General features: G+C 39.7%; 1 protein-coding gene and 1 pseudogene across 5 annotated transcripts in view; one reads left to right on the forward strand and one right to left on the reverse strand.

Moving 5' to 3' along the window:
- Positions 1 to 5,303: 5,303 nt before the first annotated feature.
- Positions 5,304 to 6,266, reverse strand: LOC143686380 (rhomboid-related protein 4 pseudogene; annotated as a pseudogene).
- Positions 6,267 to 14,606: 8,340 nt separating this feature from the next.
- Positions 14,607 to 16,601, forward strand: part of TMEM67 (transmembrane protein 67) — a 153,400-nt gene continuing 151,405 nt past the window's right edge. For 4 of the 5 annotated variants that reach the window (XR_013178340.1, XM_077167205.1, XM_077167204.1 and 1 more), the window contains exon 1: positions 14,609 to 14,879. Coding sequence is in view for 3 of the 5 variants with exons in the window: in XM_077167205.1 (XP_077023320.1) it covers positions 14,654 to 14,879 (226 nt within the window). In the remaining 2 variants the exon portion in view is untranslated. Of the gene's footprint in view, positions 14,880 to 16,601 lie in introns of all 5 variants that reach the window. The other variant, XM_077167206.1, reaches the window with a different exon arrangement.

Consider the following 16,601-nt stretch of genomic DNA (forward strand, 5'->3'; position numbering starts at 1 on the left):
TTCTGGAGTGATGCAAATGTTCTAAAAATTATCATGGTGATGAATACACAGCTACGTGATGATATTATGAGCCGTCAATTGTATACTTTGGATGGACTATATGTGCGTGAAGATATCTCAATAAAAATATTTTTAAAATAAACTATTATGGGCAGGCAATGGTGGCTCAGTGGCAGAGTTCTCGCCTGCCATACCAGAGACCTGGATTCGATTCCCAGTGCCTGACCATGCAAAATAATAAAAAATAAAATAAAATATTGTGCCATTCATGCAAAAAAAAAAAGATAATTACACAATTCACAAAGTTTGGTTGGCTTATATAATGTACTTCATTTGAAATATTTAGGTAGATAATTGCTGTAAACTTAACATATGTAAATTTAAAAGTTTGAATAAGAAAGAAGTTTTAAGAACTTTGAAGAGATAGGTGATAGATAAAAATTTAAATGAAATAAAGATTAGGGAAAAAATAAGTTACATACAAACTATTAAGAATCAAAAATTGTAGCAGATTTTTCAACAGCAATGTTAAAAAACAAAATAAAAAAAGAGCAAAATCTTCAAAATTCTGAGGAAAAATGATTTGCAACCAAGAATTCTATACCCAAGTGTTCTAGTTTGCTAGCTGCCAGAATGCTACATATCAGAAACAGAATGGCTTTTAAAAGGGGGAATTTAGTAAGTTGCTGGTTTATACTTCTATGGCTGAGAAAATGTCTGAATAAAACAAGTCTATAGAAATGTCCAGTATAAGACATCCAGGGAAAGATACCTAGGTTCAAGAAGGCCGATGGTGTTCAAGGTTTCTCTCTCAGCTGGAAGGGCACATGGTGAAGTCTGCTAGCTTTCTCTTCCAGCTTCTTGTTTCATGAAGCTCCCCGAGAGGCATTTTCCTTCTTCATCTCCAAAGGCCGCTGGCTGGTGGACTCTCTGCTTCATGGTGCTGCAGTGTTTTCTGCTCTCTCAGAATCTCATGGCTTTCTCTCTTGTTGTTCTCTAGCTTTATCCAAAGTGCTTCTTCTTTTAAAGTATTCCAGTAAAACCAATCAAGACGCACCTGGAATGGGTCTCCACCTCATCAAGTTTAATACCTATATTTGATGAGTCACATCTCCATGGAGATAAGCTAACTGAAATTTCCAACATACAGTACTGAATAGGGATTAGAAGAAACTGTTGCTTCCACAAGATTGGTTAGGATTAAAACATGGGTTTTCTAGGGTACATAAATCCTTTCAAACCAGCACACCAAGTAAACTATCAAGTATGTATGAAGAATAAATAAAGATGTTTTAAAATATGTGAGGTCTCAAAAGTTTGTGTCACTTGTGCCCTTTCTCTAGAAGTTGCTGAATATGTGTTCTACCCCAACAAGAAAGTAATTAAAGACATTAAATGATATGCAATCCATTAATTTTGAGCTCTCACTCTAACATCTTTGCCTTTTCCAGTTTAATAGATTGCATATTCTTTTCCACCTTGGTTTACTCCCTTGATGTAAGACAGCAGAGTGGTTAAGAACACAGGCTATCTGGATCCTAATATCAGTTCTGCCACTTACTAGCTGTGAAAATTTGGGCCAGTTACCTAGCTTCCCTATGCCTCAATTTCCTCCTTTTAATAATTTGGGGATAACCTCAAAAGGTTATTATGAAGATTAACAATACTTGAAGGAGAACCTGGCACAAGTAAATGTGTTAATATATTTAAAGAAGATCAACTGTTCTGAGTAAGAGTTTGGGAATGAATTAATGATAAGCACATGATAAGAAAATGAACAAAGAAGATGGTTATATCAATCAGGGTTCTCCAGAGAAACAGAATCAGCAAGACAGAGAGAGAGAAAGAGAGATTTCTTTCAAAAAATTGACTTATGTAGTTTGGGGGTTGGCAAGTCCAAAATCTGTAGGGCAGGCTAGCAGGATGGAAACTCTCCAGCAGGAGCTGATGCTGCAGACTTGAAACAAAATTTCTTCTTCCTCAGAGAAACCACAGCTTTACTCTTAAGGCCCTTCAAATGATTGAATGAGGCCCACCAACATTATCGAGAATAATCGCCTCCTTTACTTAAAGTCAGTTAACTGTAAATGTTAACCACATCTACATTAATACCATCACAGCAACACCTAGATTAGAGTTTGACGGAATAACTGGGTAGTAAAGCACAGCCAAGTTGACACATAAAACTATCACAACAATTATTCACATATAAGGAAGGTAAAAATCATGGTATGACACATGACTCAATTGTGAACAGCATTTATATAGTTATAGTATTGTAAACAGTAATTACTACTCTAAATAAAATTTTAAAATAAATATATCAGAAGGATTGTGGTTCAGAAAATATGCCTGTGTAGAAAAGAAGTCTTCATCTTCCATACCAGGCAGTCAATTGATAATGCTTAAATTTTAAGAGCGGCTATAGCATTATTACATATAGAAGAAAATAGCATTTTACAGCAGTAGTGAGTGTGGAGATTAAGAAAAGTAAAATCATTCAACAGATATCTAGGAGTTAACATCAAGAGATGTTGAAAGGTAAAATCAAGAAGTCTTATTGATGGACTGAAATGGGAAGATGTAGGAAAAGAAAGCATCAAATGTAATGTGACTAACCAAGACGGTGTGGAAAGACATATAGATCAATGGAATAGAAGTAAGAGTCCAGAAGGTTTCTGACTGTTATTGTAGGTAAGATGGTGGTACCATTCACTGGATGGAGGAAAAACTGCAGTGAAGAGAGAGGTATGGAGATCATGAGTTGGATTTGAATGGAATGATTAAGATTCTTCATCCTACCTAAAAGGAATTTTCAAGGAGGCAGTTGGAAAACTGGTTCAAAACACAGAAAAGATATCTGATCTGGATATAGAAATATGTAATCCATCTGCAAAAAGTAGCCACAGACGCTAAGGACATGGAAAACATCACCTAGGCAGGAGTAAAAATGAGAAGACACTAAAGACTAGGACTAAGCCCATGGAGACTCCGTATTTAATAACCAGGTAAAGGAAGCTGAACCACAAAAGACAGAGAGCAGGAGTAATCTTTCTTCTTGGAAGAAAACCAGGAGCATCTTCCATCACAGAAAACAAGTTCAGTTTGGAACACATTGAATATGATGCAGCAGTTTATACATGGTAGGCATTTGGTGGTAAGAGTCTGGAGAGTTCACTATAAAAAAACTAAGATCTTAACCTCACTAATTCCCCTTTCTGACCACAATCTTCACTTCTTCAGTTTGGATCTGTTCTTCATCTTCTTTGTAATCTTTAATTCATTAACTCCCTCATAGGCTCACTTGCCTTACCCTTTCCTTTATTAATTAACTCAAAATGGATCAAAGTCCTAAATGTAAGAGCTAAAACTATAAAACACTTTGAAGAAAACCTCAGTTAAATCTTTATGACCTGAAATTTAGCAATGGCTTTAGATAGGACACCAAAAAGCATGAGTAACAAAAGAAAAAACAGATAAATTGGACTTCAAAATAAAAAACCTTTGTGTTTTAAAGGACGCCATCAAGAAAGTGAAAAAACAATCCACAGAAGTCATATATCTGCTAAGGGACTTATTTCAGAATATATAATCAATTCAATAAAAAAGACAACCCAATTAAAAAATGGGCAAATGATATGAATAGACATTTCCCCAAAGGAGCTCTACAAATGGTCAATAAACACATGAAAAGATGTTTGACATCATTAGTTATCAGGCAACGCAAATCAAAATCACAGTGAAACTACTTCACACTCACTAAAATGGTTAGAATAAAAAAATCTAATACTACCATGTGTTGACAAGAATGTGACGATACATAACCCTTATCTCTGCTAGTGGAAATTTAAAATGGTGCAGTCACTTTGGAAAACAGTCTGGCAGTTCCTCAAACATTTAAACACAGAGTTACTATATGATCCAGCAATTCCATTCCTAGGTATATAGTCAAGAGAAATCAAAACATGTCCAACAAAAACTTGTACATCGATGTTTAAGACAGCATTATTCATAATATTTGAAAACAACCCAAATACTCATCAACTGATGAATGGATAAGAAGTTATGGTATACTATACAATGTATATTATTTGCCATTAAAGAATGGGGTACTAATATATGTTACAATATGGTCGAACTTTGAAAACTGTATGCTAAGTAAAAGAAGCCAGTCACAAAAGACCGCATATTATATGATTCAATTTACATGAAAATTTCAAATAGGGAAATCTAAAGAGATATAAAGTAGATTAGTGGTTGCTTAGGGCTGAGTTTGCTGGGGGGGGTAGGGAAATGATATCTAAAGTGTAAGGGATTCTTTTATTTTCTTTTTAACTTTGCCCTTTTATTCATGAAACACAAGCATCAGGGAACATCGTTAAGACCTCCAACAGTCAATTTGTGGATTATAACGTTGCAGCACAAAGAGTATGTGTTGAACTCTTGGGCAGGACAAATGAACTGTAACAGTGGCCATTTAGGAGGCACTTTTTAAGGAAAAACAAACATACTTCCTGCAAGAAGGATTTCTCAGTGACCAACCTTCTGAATGCCTTTGCTTAACTCTGCTGGTGGCAACTACTGCTGCTTTGGTGATTAAATAATGTTGTCACATCTCCCAGGTACATGTATTAACATGGAAAAAACTGTTTACCAAATTGCTGGTGCTACTTGACAGCTAACAAAGTTGTGGAGGGTTTTCCCCACCTTAGTTCTTAAGGTTTTCCATCAAAATATTGTATAAAAGAAGAGCAATATAAAAGCAAAAGCAGGTACACTAGTACACACCACCCACACATAGGGCCCTGAAAAGTCATGGTGTCTGTTCAGGGGAAATTAAAAGAACATACTGCTAATCAAAACCACAGTGTCACCATGACCACATGCCAGGATGACAAGGGGACCCACCTCTCCTCCCGCCAAGTTCAACATTGGCCACACCAGGCAGAATGAGAGACTGATCTTCAAGGCAGAGGAACCTCAGTCAACAATGAGAGAAAGGAATGTGAAAGTTCACCCCTACTTTGAGGAACTGACATTTTGTTTGCAAGAGAGAACACAGCCAAGAGAAGGGCCATTTGCAGAAAGCTGTGAGCTGCATTTGACAACTCTGGTTTGAAGACAAGCGGTTTTTGAACTGGACTCCCAGGGCCATATGACGACAGTCCAAGGCAGATGTAAACAATCTGGAATGAGAACGGTGTACTCTGCTTTTGTTTAAAACTTATTAGGGTCTTGGGAAGTGAACCAAATATGTAATTATTACGCAACTGGACCATATTTTCTCAAGATGTTATGTCAGCTCACTGAACAGCAAATCTGTGAAACCACCTTCTCCTCATTTCTTCTGGTGAGAAGCAAAACCCAAAGACTGGTGAGCTCCTTCTGGGATTTCCTCAGTCCCAGAGGCTGGCTTTTAATGCTCTTTCCAGCAGTTCCTCTTCACTCAGCCCTACTGTGTATGCATCATACTGCCTGGGTGCCTCTTCATATTACTATAGCCTGCTGCAGGGATAATGATCTTGACACCCAGGGTAGTCTGAATTATTAAAGTAGTATCATTGTCCTAGGTAACCAGTATTGGAGGGGAAAATGCTGGTACATGTTTCATGACTTTCTACCGAGTCCCTTGATTGTACATCAGAACACAGAATCCTGTCCAGATGCCCAGCAAAGGAAGTCCCTGGTGAGAAGAAACGAGTAACCACAAATTCTGCCCAGCAATAAAATCTGCTGGGTATGAGAAAGCCAAAAATGTTGACATAGCCTCCAAGCCAATAATGGTTAAGTTCTTTCAAGGCAAACAAAACACCTGAGAAGCCTATAGCACAGCTCCTTCTGAGGTCAGGTTTATCCATAACTTGTATAAAAATGCATTTTAAAAGCAATTATAGCATCCCAGTAAATAGGGAGAATGTGGTGGTTATGTAGACAAACTATATATTTCCCAATTTTCTTTCCAGGTTTATCCTTTCTACAGCATGGATGCCATATTCAAATACTGCATAAATGTCAATCATTTGCATGGTGGAAGGGGGAATGCATTAATTGCTACCAGTATTTATTTTATTTTTATTTTTTTGCTGGTAACACTTCACCAAGCTAATGCAGGAGTCATACAGTGGCTTTAGAGTATTCAAGAAGAACCAGATGTTAAGAGTCAAAGTTGCTAGGGTGACGGGTGGAATATTGTTAATCCCAACACACAAGTTTTGAGAAAGGAGCAGAATATGTCCAGTATTAATCACTCTTGATCTTTGCAGCATGGTTAGATATCAAGAATGGAATGGAAAAATGATCAGGTTTTAGGAATCCACAGAGGTAAATAGATAGCTGAATGCTCTCTACACACTAGCATCTATTCACGTGCAACATATGTCATCATGCATGGATGTCGGTCCCAGATATGCCCCAATTGGAATGCTCCAGTCCAGTGACCTGCAGGGGAGGGAAGGGGTTTCCTTTTGAGGTGATGAAAATGTTCTGAAATTGACTACAGTAGTGGTTACACACATCAATGAATATATTAAAAAAAAAGTTGACTTGTACATTATAAATGTGTGAATTATATGGAATCTGAATTATATTTTAATAAATCTGTTATTTAAAAAAATAATAGTTAAGTTGTTGTGGAATTTGATGGCAAATTGTCAGGGTTAAAATGATGAATTTCCTGAGGGTGAGTTTAGGTAGGTCACTTAACCTTTTAAGGTTTGGTTTCCTCATCTATAAAGTGAAGGTGGTGATGAGGTAGGATTAGAATTAGGGTGGTAGCTGGCAAAGCAAAGGGCAAACTCCAGAAAAAGTGGTCAGACCTCAAGGAGAAAGATATCTCTGAGAAGACCACCAATAAACAGCACCTGAAGCCAAACAACCCCCATCTAAGTGAGTCATCCACAGAGAAGGATGAGCTAACTGACCTACCCAAATGCACTATATATCACCAGACACTGCCCTGGACAGAAGGGAGGGTAGGAGAAAGAGCCCTGAACAAGGAAGAAGGGCAGAGTAAGTAAGGCTAATCTATAAAAGTAGATTGCCCCACATTGCCAGGGCCTCTCACCTCTCACCCCTCTTTTCTTGTGAGAGTGCCTGATTACATATGCTCCTTTTCTGCATGTGTAATCAATAAATTTTCTGCCTGCTTATTCTTTGTGTTATACCCTTGAATTCTTTCTTGCAGCATGGCCAAGAACCTAGGAAGCTGAATCCAGCAACATATTTTGGTGAGCCAGCCAGGAGACACTTCTCTTCTCCTATCATCTAAACTAGTAAATCATGGCTATTGACTGGGAGGTTTGGCCACATGCTTTCCCTTTTTCCTCTTGGTTGGCTAATTGTTATACTCTCCTACATCCTCATATAGCTCTGTGTCTCTAGGAAGTTAAAGGCTCTGATCAGGCTTCCCCAGGACATAAACTCAATCTATACTGAGTCTTTGGCTCCTGCCTTGGAGGGGGCAGGAGCCTGTCTCCGTGCCAAGTAGATCCAGAGAGACTCAGAGTGGTGGCTGATGCTAACCTTGAGACCTGATTGGGGGCTTCTTCCTGTGTTGAGCAGAAGTCCAATGGGAGCCAAATCAAGTTCCTCTGTCTCTCCCCACCCTCTCTTTGGCTCTCCAAGACTTCCCCACACTCTCTCCTTTCCTCCCTTCTGGGGACCTAGATCCTACCTCTGCTGGATCTTCTTTATCCTCTTTTTACCTTGTAAACAGAGGTCCTCTCCCCTGCCTCCATGAGGCTTTCTCCCCTATCTGGCTTTCCATGCCTTCTAAGATATTACATCTTTTGTAACAAAGGATTCTGGGCTAGGGATTCTTATACCAAACAAGGTGTTCTCTTTAATATTGTAGGGAGTCACCTATGGTCTATGCTTATGTAAACTAGGTATTTTTCAATGGGAGTGTTTCCCTTGTAAGCCTTGATTGTTTAGTCTCTATTGAGACCCATTATAGCCAAATATAAATCTTCTTTTGGCCCTCATGAAACAAGAAACTTAGAGGACAAAAAGTATTCCCAGAAATGTTGTCCTAGACTTCTCTCAGGTAGGGTGAGCACCCCCACCTCTAGAGCATAGGTCTAGACATCTCCCGGGGAAGGATGTCCCAGCGACACCTGGTGACTTTACTCTCCATGTTCCCAAGAGATCAGGCTGGTGGAGAGGAAGCACTCCTTGAGAGTATTGTCCTGGAATTCTTCTGGGCAAGGCCTGGGAAACCTCTGGAAGCACAGGTCCAGACATCTCTCAGGCAAGGTGTCCCAGGAATGCCTGGTGACTGTACTCCCCATGTTACCAAGAGATTAGGCTGTTGGAAGGGAAATGGCAAGCTCTAATGTGCTTTGAGATGCCACGCATTCACACAGGTGTGGTGAGGCTCCTCTATTTCCTTTTCCAGAGAAAATGGGAAAAGCCAATAGTTAAAGTTAAAAGATGGGGAAGCATAGCTCTCCAATGGGACTCTCAAGTAAGTACAATACATCCTCCAGTCTGTAAAGACAGGGAAAATACTCAGGAATTCCCTATGCCCAGATGTTTATGGCTGTCTATTAATAAAGACAAGAAGCAGAGAAGGACTTGTTGCTTGTGTTATGCCCATGGTTCAATTTCCATTAGAGGAGATGATCTTCTTTTTTTTTTTTTTTACATGGGCAGACACCAGGAATCGAACCCAGGTCCTCTGGCATTGCAGGCAAGCATTCCTGCCTGCTGAGCCACCGTGGCCCGAGATGATCTTCTTAATGTTCCCTTTTTAAAACTTGTTTGCTAAAAGGTATGAGAAAATATACAACCAAGCCAGTTAATTGTAATAAGCTAAAAGAGAATCACTCATAAAAAAGAGAAAAACCAAGCTCTATTCCAGGGGATATTAGTGGACATCCCAAAAATGTATACTAATGTAAGTCCAGATTCCCTGGAAGGTCAGATTTTGCTGGGCATTCATTTCATCAGCCAGTCTGCCCCTGACATTCAGAGAAAGCTGCAAAAGCTCCACATGGGCCCACAAAGCCTCACTAATGACCTGTTAGAAACTGCCTTTTCTATCTTTAACAATTGAGACAATGCGGAGAAGGAGGAGAAGGAAAAGAGAGGTATGCAGAAAACCAGAGAGCAGGCTCAATTTATTACAGTTGCTTTTAAAAGCACCCTGCCCCCTTGATGTCATGGCTCCAGGCCTGAGGGGCCTAGCTTCAACTGTGAGTCAAAGGGCCACTGGCAGAGAGAGTGCCAGAAACTTCAACCTCTGGGCCCACTAGGGCCTTGCCTCAAGTGCCCAACATGAGCATTGAACTCAGGGACTGCACCTTCTGCTGAAGGAGGGAGGTGAGGGTGGGGTGGGGAGTGGGATGACCCCCAGAGTCCCACTTATGACAAGTGAAGAAGACTGAGCCTGTTGGAGGCTGCTTATGGCTCTACTGACTTCACATCTGACCATCAACCTAGAGGTGTTTCTGGTGACACTTGACGGGGCAGGTAAGGTTATTAATTTCTTGATTAAATAATAGAGTCACTTACTGTGTTCTGAACTGCCTCTCTGGAGCTACCTCCACTAGGACTTACCTAGTTATGAGAGCTAACAGTAATGCCAAAACTAAAACCTTCACTATCCCTCTCCTTTATAAGTTTGAAGACATTCTAGTGTCCCATCAATTTCTCATTGTCCCTGAATGCCCCACCCTCCCTTCTAGGAAAGGATCTTCTTCACCCCCTGGAGACCACTTTAAGACTAGCAAACCCAGCAAGTGTTTACCTCTTGTTTGCCCTGAGGTCCCTACTAGATCAAGGCCTCCTAACAACCCAAAAGAGATCCTGAAGCAAATAAACCTGTCTGTATGGGATGAAGGCATCCCAGGACTAGCCCATGAGTAGCCACTCTCTGCATTCAAATTTCCAGTCCTAGATCTTACAAATGCCTTTTTTGTATTCCTCTTCACCCTGGATCTCAATACCTACTTGCTGTTGAATGCCAAGGACATAAGAATAAGATTTCTGCCCTACTCACTTAGGCAATGCTACCCCATGGGTTTCAAAATAGACCCCATATCTTTAAGGATGGTTTAGCAGCAGACCTTACTAACCTCCAGTTGCCTCAAAGCACAGTCTGACATATTCCTAGCATGAAAGTGGATCTTATTTGAAGTTAGTTCTGACTACAAGCCCTAGATGGATATAGAAAGTTATAGAAAGTTTGTGAAAGTATATTTTGTTTGTCGTAGGGCATTGCTATCAGTCCTGGATGGATATGGAAAGATGCAGAAGGTTTAAGCAAGTGAATTTTGTCGTCATTGCTGACTACAAACCCTGGATGGATGTAGAAAGTTGTAAAAATTTTCTCAAAATGAAAATTTAAGAAAGTAGGTTTTGTTTATAATCACTGCTGACTATAAGCCCTATGTATAAAGAGTTATAGAGGGCTTTTAAAAATATGTCTTGTCATAATTAATGCTGCTCCCTTAACCATCTGAATATTCTATCTATATGTTTATACTAACCTTATCATCCTTTATTTCAAAAGATAAGTTTTCTTACTTTTAAAAGAACTGTTGCAAAAGATTTGTTGTTTCACCTTGTGAAACTGAGGGGTTAAAATCATATTAAATATAATAACTAAGAGAGATTTTCTATCCTTTTGTTAAGTAAATTTATGTAAGTTAAATGTTATTCATATATTTACAATTTTATAAGATTCCTAAAAACTTAACAATGTTCTCACTGTCCATGTTTTATCCTGATACTGATTTGCATGATAGGAAAATTTATAGATCATTAAAAACAACTTAATTCAGCTTTATTCAACATGGAACCTAGAATAAAGAATAAAATCTTAATCATAAAATTAAAAAAAATATTTGCAAAGTCCCTTAAAGGACTAGAGAAAAATGTGAAGCTATTTAACTTCCCCACTTAGGGAATTCTTGCTATTCTCCTATGCAATAAGGGACCTGTATTTAATAAGCCAAGCCCTTGATCTTGAGGCTTTCCCTTATTTGATTTATTTCTATAATAGCAAAGTTAAGCCTTCTTATAACTAATGCCTATAACTCATCCCCAGAGATCCTCTTTTATTGCTCAGATGTAGTATCTCTCTTTAAGCCAAATTCTGCAAATAAACTCACTACCTTCTCCCTTACATGGCACATGACTTCCAGGGGTGTAAGTCTTCCTAGTAACATGAGGCAACACTTCTAAAGAAAGTCTGACCCTGTGTTATAGAATTAATTGACCAAAAAAAGAAAAATGAAATTCCAGGGGCTAAGAAATTTCAAATAGAGATGAGAAGTCATTCTAGACATTTTTATTATACAAATTTCAGCCAGAAATTGCAAACTGCCACATTAGGACAAGCCCCAATCAATAATTTTCCTAAAAACTCTAAATACTCTGAGCTCCATCTTGCTCCTGCTTCTGTTCAGACCATGTATACAATTTCTCACCCAGTTTGTTTCTTCCATATTAAAAGCCTTTCACAACAAAGTTTTCCTCACCAGAGGCTGCATGCCTGTTCCCCACACTCAACCAGCCACTCTCAATAGCATAGCCAGAGACTTTTATGCTAACACAAGTAGGGCCTGTAACCCCACTGACAGCTTGAAGCAGCTATAAAAGATGGACCATTGGCCCAAATTCTCTTAAGGGAGCTAGGAAACCTCTGAGGGGGAAATGAGGTAGGGTTAGAATTAGGGTGGTAACTGGCTAAGCACAGGGAAAACTCTAAAAAGCAGTCAGGCTTCAAGGTGGAAGATATCTCTGAGAAGAACAGCAATAAGTAGCACCTGGAGCCATATGACCTCTACCTGAGTAAGTCATTTACAGAGAAGGGTGGAGTCAACCACCCAAATGCACCACCCTGGAGAGAAGGGAGGGTAGGAGAAAGAGGCCTAAACAAAGAAGGGGAAGGGGGAGTAAGTAAAGCTAACCTATAAAAGTAGATTGCCTCACATTGTGGGGGCCTCTCGCCTCTCACCCCTCTTTTTTTGTAAAAGTGTCTGCATTCTCCTTGCCTGCATGTACTCAATTTTCTGCCTGCTTAACTCTTTGGGCTGTGCCCTTGAATTGTTTCTTGCGGCATGGCCAAGAACCTAGGAAGCCGAATCTGGCAACTGTGATTTAGCTAATCACAATTTAGGATCAAATGAGATATTACACTGCCTGGGTCATAGAAAACCAGCAATTACTATCATTTATTTTCGTTATCATCATGGTTCCTGCTACAACTAACATTTTAAATAATTCTCATATCTTTAGTTGCAACCTGTTTTTATTTTTTCTGTAATCTATTCAAATAATGTTTTCTCAAGAAACATTGATCTACCCCAGGCATCTTCTATCTTCCCTTAGTTTCACAACCATCAACAAAGCCAACTAAATCAGAAGCTTGGGAGTTATGCTGGACTATTTCTGTTTCTTTATTTCCTATATCCAAGCTATAAAGTTCTCATGATTCTTCCACTTCAATAGCTCTTTCATTCATCCTCTCCTACCTCTCTCTTCTTTCATTGCCCTAATTTAGATTCTGGATTTCTGCTTTAGCAGTCCAATTGGTCTGTAACTCTAGAGTTTTCTATGTACTTTGTCTCAGGATTACATTTTCTAAATTGCAAATCTGATCAGGTTATTCCTTAGCTTAAAGTTTTAACAAGCTTCAAACCACAGTAGGCAAATATAGGCATTCAAGAGCTTTCATTTTCATTCCTGCCTACCTTTCCAACCTCATCTCCTGTCACAGCCCATATATATTCTGCACCTCAGGGACATACAGGTACATGTTTTCCTCCTGTGTGCCTGCTCTCTTATACCTCCTCAGGGCCAGGCTGCCTCTAAGCCCATGACTTGAGATCCTACACAAAGGGTGATGCTGATGCTGTGGGACGCTGGCCTTTCTGCTGAGATGCAGGGTGCTGTTGGGCTCCTGCCTCTGAGGGAATGGCACCTGGGTCTAATGGGCTACCAGCTTCTGCTGCTGGCCTTTGAGGAACTAGAGTCACAGAAAGACCTGCCCCAGCTGAGGAGGAACCTGAGATGGAAGCTCCAGGCCTTGGGCTCCGCTGGGGGCCTGAAGGGCGGTGAGGGGACACACATCAGGATCAGGGTGGTCCCCCCATGAGGTATGGGCAGTTTGTACTTTGGCTCCCTCTGCTTGTTTTGGTTTCTTATTAAAGTCCTTTCCTCCTCACCCACACTCCCAAATCTACAATATCTCTTCCCCTGTTATCCCTTGCACACCCTATGCAGGGTTAATCCCAACCTCCATTTTAATAAATGGAGGAGCTCTTCTATGGCTTTAATTATACAGAAGACAAGGAGTAAATATTAGTGCCCTAATCACTTCCACAAAGCATATAAGAATATATACTTCATCAAGGAAGACTAGATTTGAAACCCACCCATAGCAAACGTTTGCAAATTAATCCCAACTATTTTGACCATACCCTACCTGAGTCCCCATTAATATTTACATGGCCAAATATTTTTTAAGTTGTATTCAGATAACTGATTTCCACTTCAAATTAGACACTTCAAATAACCCAGTAATTACTCAAAAATATATTTAGACTTCTTTAGAAACAGCTTTTCAAAACACATGCCTGCTATGTCATAGGGATTAGTGAGTGGGTGAATGCTGGTCTTTTGGGAAAGGCCACATTGAGGAAAAGTAGGCCTAATGGTGGTTAATGATTAAAGTTATTAACTTTCCTAGATGTATTTTCCACATGAACTAAGAATCCTTAACTAGTGACAAATCATCATTTTTATTATTATGAAATTGTTTTTTAAGCCCAAAGTCATTTCTAGGTACTATTGATAGATGAAGCAGCTTAAAAATATGCCAGGTGATTTGATTGGAGGAGAGAGACAAAATATAACTGTCAAATTAGAAGCAACAAAAACAAAAATGAGATTTAAATATAAGGAGATTAGTTTTTCTTTTGCTATCCATAAATTGGCTCTGAAAGTAATTCCAAAATGTTTTGAGGTTAACAGCCTCCAAGGATGACTGCTTTGAAAGACAACATTCATATATGTGTACATTTGATTTTTTTTAAATAGGTTTCTCCTTTATTTATTAACAAGTGGTGTAAAAAAGATGATCTTATTTTATTTACATGGTTTCCTATTCTTCAAACAAGGGAAGTAGAAAAACGTCTGGCAGGAAAGATTTTTTCTTAGTGCTTGAGCCATAGCAATGCTCCAACATTGCATACTTTTAAAATGTTATCCACAGAACCAAATACACGTTGGAATATCTTCTTTGACGTGAAATTTGCTTAGTGTGGATACATTCTGATGGAAATATTTAACAACATTATCGGAAAACAATACTTCCCCTTAATTTATGTAATGCAATCAGATATTATCATTCTCGTTCTATTTCCGACCCCCTAAATCGAATGAGTCGCTTCTCAGAGTTTGAAACAACATACTTTATTATAAGACTTGCGAGCCCTTCAGGCTCTAGGGGGAGTCTGATTTTAACCCAAGGTTTTCCACACCCGCCGGCTATGTTTGGTAACCTAGCAACCAGGCTCCGAAACGAATCCAAAATGCGAGGCGGGGATGGGGGAGGTGTGACGGGGAAGTTGTCCAATCAGCATCGCGGATTCGTCGCAGAGACCGATGGGGTGCAGAGGGGTAGACTGCTTCAGGTATCGGCACCATGGCGACGGGCGGCTGTGGGGCTGGGTTGGCAATGGCGGTTTGGTCCGCTTTGTCTTCGCCCACTGTGACTGCGTTTCTCCTTTTGGTCCTTCCGCGCGTCTTGCAAGCCCAGACCTTCTCTTTCCCCTTCCGGCAGCCGGATACTTGCGGCCACAATCAGTACTTCGATATCTCCGCGCTTTCCTGTGTCCCGTGTGGAGCCAATCAGAGGCGGGACGTCCGAGGTGAGACCTTTTGGGATGAGTTCCGGCAAAAGTAACCCTTCCTCCTTGGTGCTGTCCTTAATCCCGGCGTCGCTGAAACGCCTATTTTTTTAATCGGCGGGAAGAATATATCAGAAAAGTTAACCGCCGACGACTGAGGGGACTGTTTCCTTGGAGGATTGCTAATGAATTTGGGGAACCCGGAGTCCGCTACCCCGGGAACAGTTCTGGTTCTTCAATTTTCGGCACTAATGCCTCTCCCCTCATCCGGAGGTCTTTAGATAGCACCTGGAAAGCAGCCGAGAGAGAAAAAAAGAATAGAGAAGGTGAGACGCAGAGGAGTAGATGACAAGAAGGTTTGACAGGAGATACACATTTTGCAATTGTAATCTTTGACTGCCGTTTATCTTACTTTTCAAATCCCAGAATTTAGGGCTGGGAGGGATTGTGACTATGATCAGATCCAGTTTCCCCGTTTTACAGATAAGTAAATTGAAGATCTTCTGAAGAGGTTGTAATATCTTCTTTGCAACCTAAATTGAAGAAGTGAAGAACTCGTGTCTATTTGTCCTCAGTCTGAAACTACATATTTCCACCATACAGTGTGTCCTTAATTTAAATTTCATTAGGACTTAGCCCTTTGTATTGTTGAGTAATACTAGTTGCTCTTTAATATTTCTTTAGATTAAGCTAATTCATTTTTTGTCTCCTTACTTCCATCATTTGTCTTAGTTTGCCTCATGGACACTGTTCCATAAATCTCCCATATTCTAAATTCTCAAATATTTTATCTTGATTTGGTTATCCATGTGTATTGGTTTGCTAAAGCTGCTAGAATAAAATATAACAGAAATTGAACAGCTTTTATAAAGGGAATTTATTAACTTACAAGTCTACAATTCCAAGGCCATGAAAATGTACAAACTAAGGTGTCTTGAGAAATATACCTTGCCTCAAGAAGGGTGGATGGGTCCAAAACACCTCTGTAGGCTGGGAAGGAATGTGGTTGGATCTGTTGGGCTCTCTGGCTTCTGGTTTCAAACAGCTTCCCCAGGTGGCATTTTCTTTCCGTATCTCCAAACATCTGGGTCTCATGTTGGCTCTCACATAACTGTGTTGTCTCTGAAGCAGCTGTTGTCCAAGCTCAGCATCTGAGCTTTCTCTAAAATGTTTCCCCTTTTAAGGGACTGTTGTAAATTAATCAACACCCACCTTGAAAGGGCAGAGTCACATCTCCATCCAATCAAAAGGCCACACCCACAATTGAGGGGGTCAGTCTTCATGGTAACAATCTAACCAAAGGTTTACAATATTGAATCAGGATTAAAGGACATGGCTTTTCTGGGGTACACACTTTAAAACAAGCACACCATGGTACTAAGATGGTACTTCTGTCATCTTCAAATTTGATATATTTTCACTTGGATTATTGAACAAGACAGGTCAGGACACTCAAGTAAGGAAGTGTGAATGAGAAAACATTGAAGAGACTCTAAAGGTGTAAGGCATTAGCTTATAATTACAAATCCAGATATTGCATGCATTGTACTACAGAGACTCCTATGGGTGCTGTTTTCACTTACTGCCCTTATAGGATGCTACACCTACCTATTCAGCAAGTTGAGTAGTGTTTATAATGTTCACTATGTATCCAAGTTGAGGGAAACAGTGATTCCGTGAATTTTTTGAATCAAGGTAATTCATTCAATCTATGTATATGGATGGGTGACATGGAAATGTAAA

The sequence above is a fragment of the Tamandua tetradactyla genome, chromosome 6 (assembly GCF_023851605.1).
Source record: "Tamandua tetradactyla isolate mTamTet1 chromosome 6, mTamTet1.pri, whole genome shotgun sequence".
In the NCBI taxonomy this organism is placed as follows: Eukaryota; Metazoa; Chordata; class Mammalia; order Pilosa; family Myrmecophagidae; genus Tamandua; species Tamandua tetradactyla.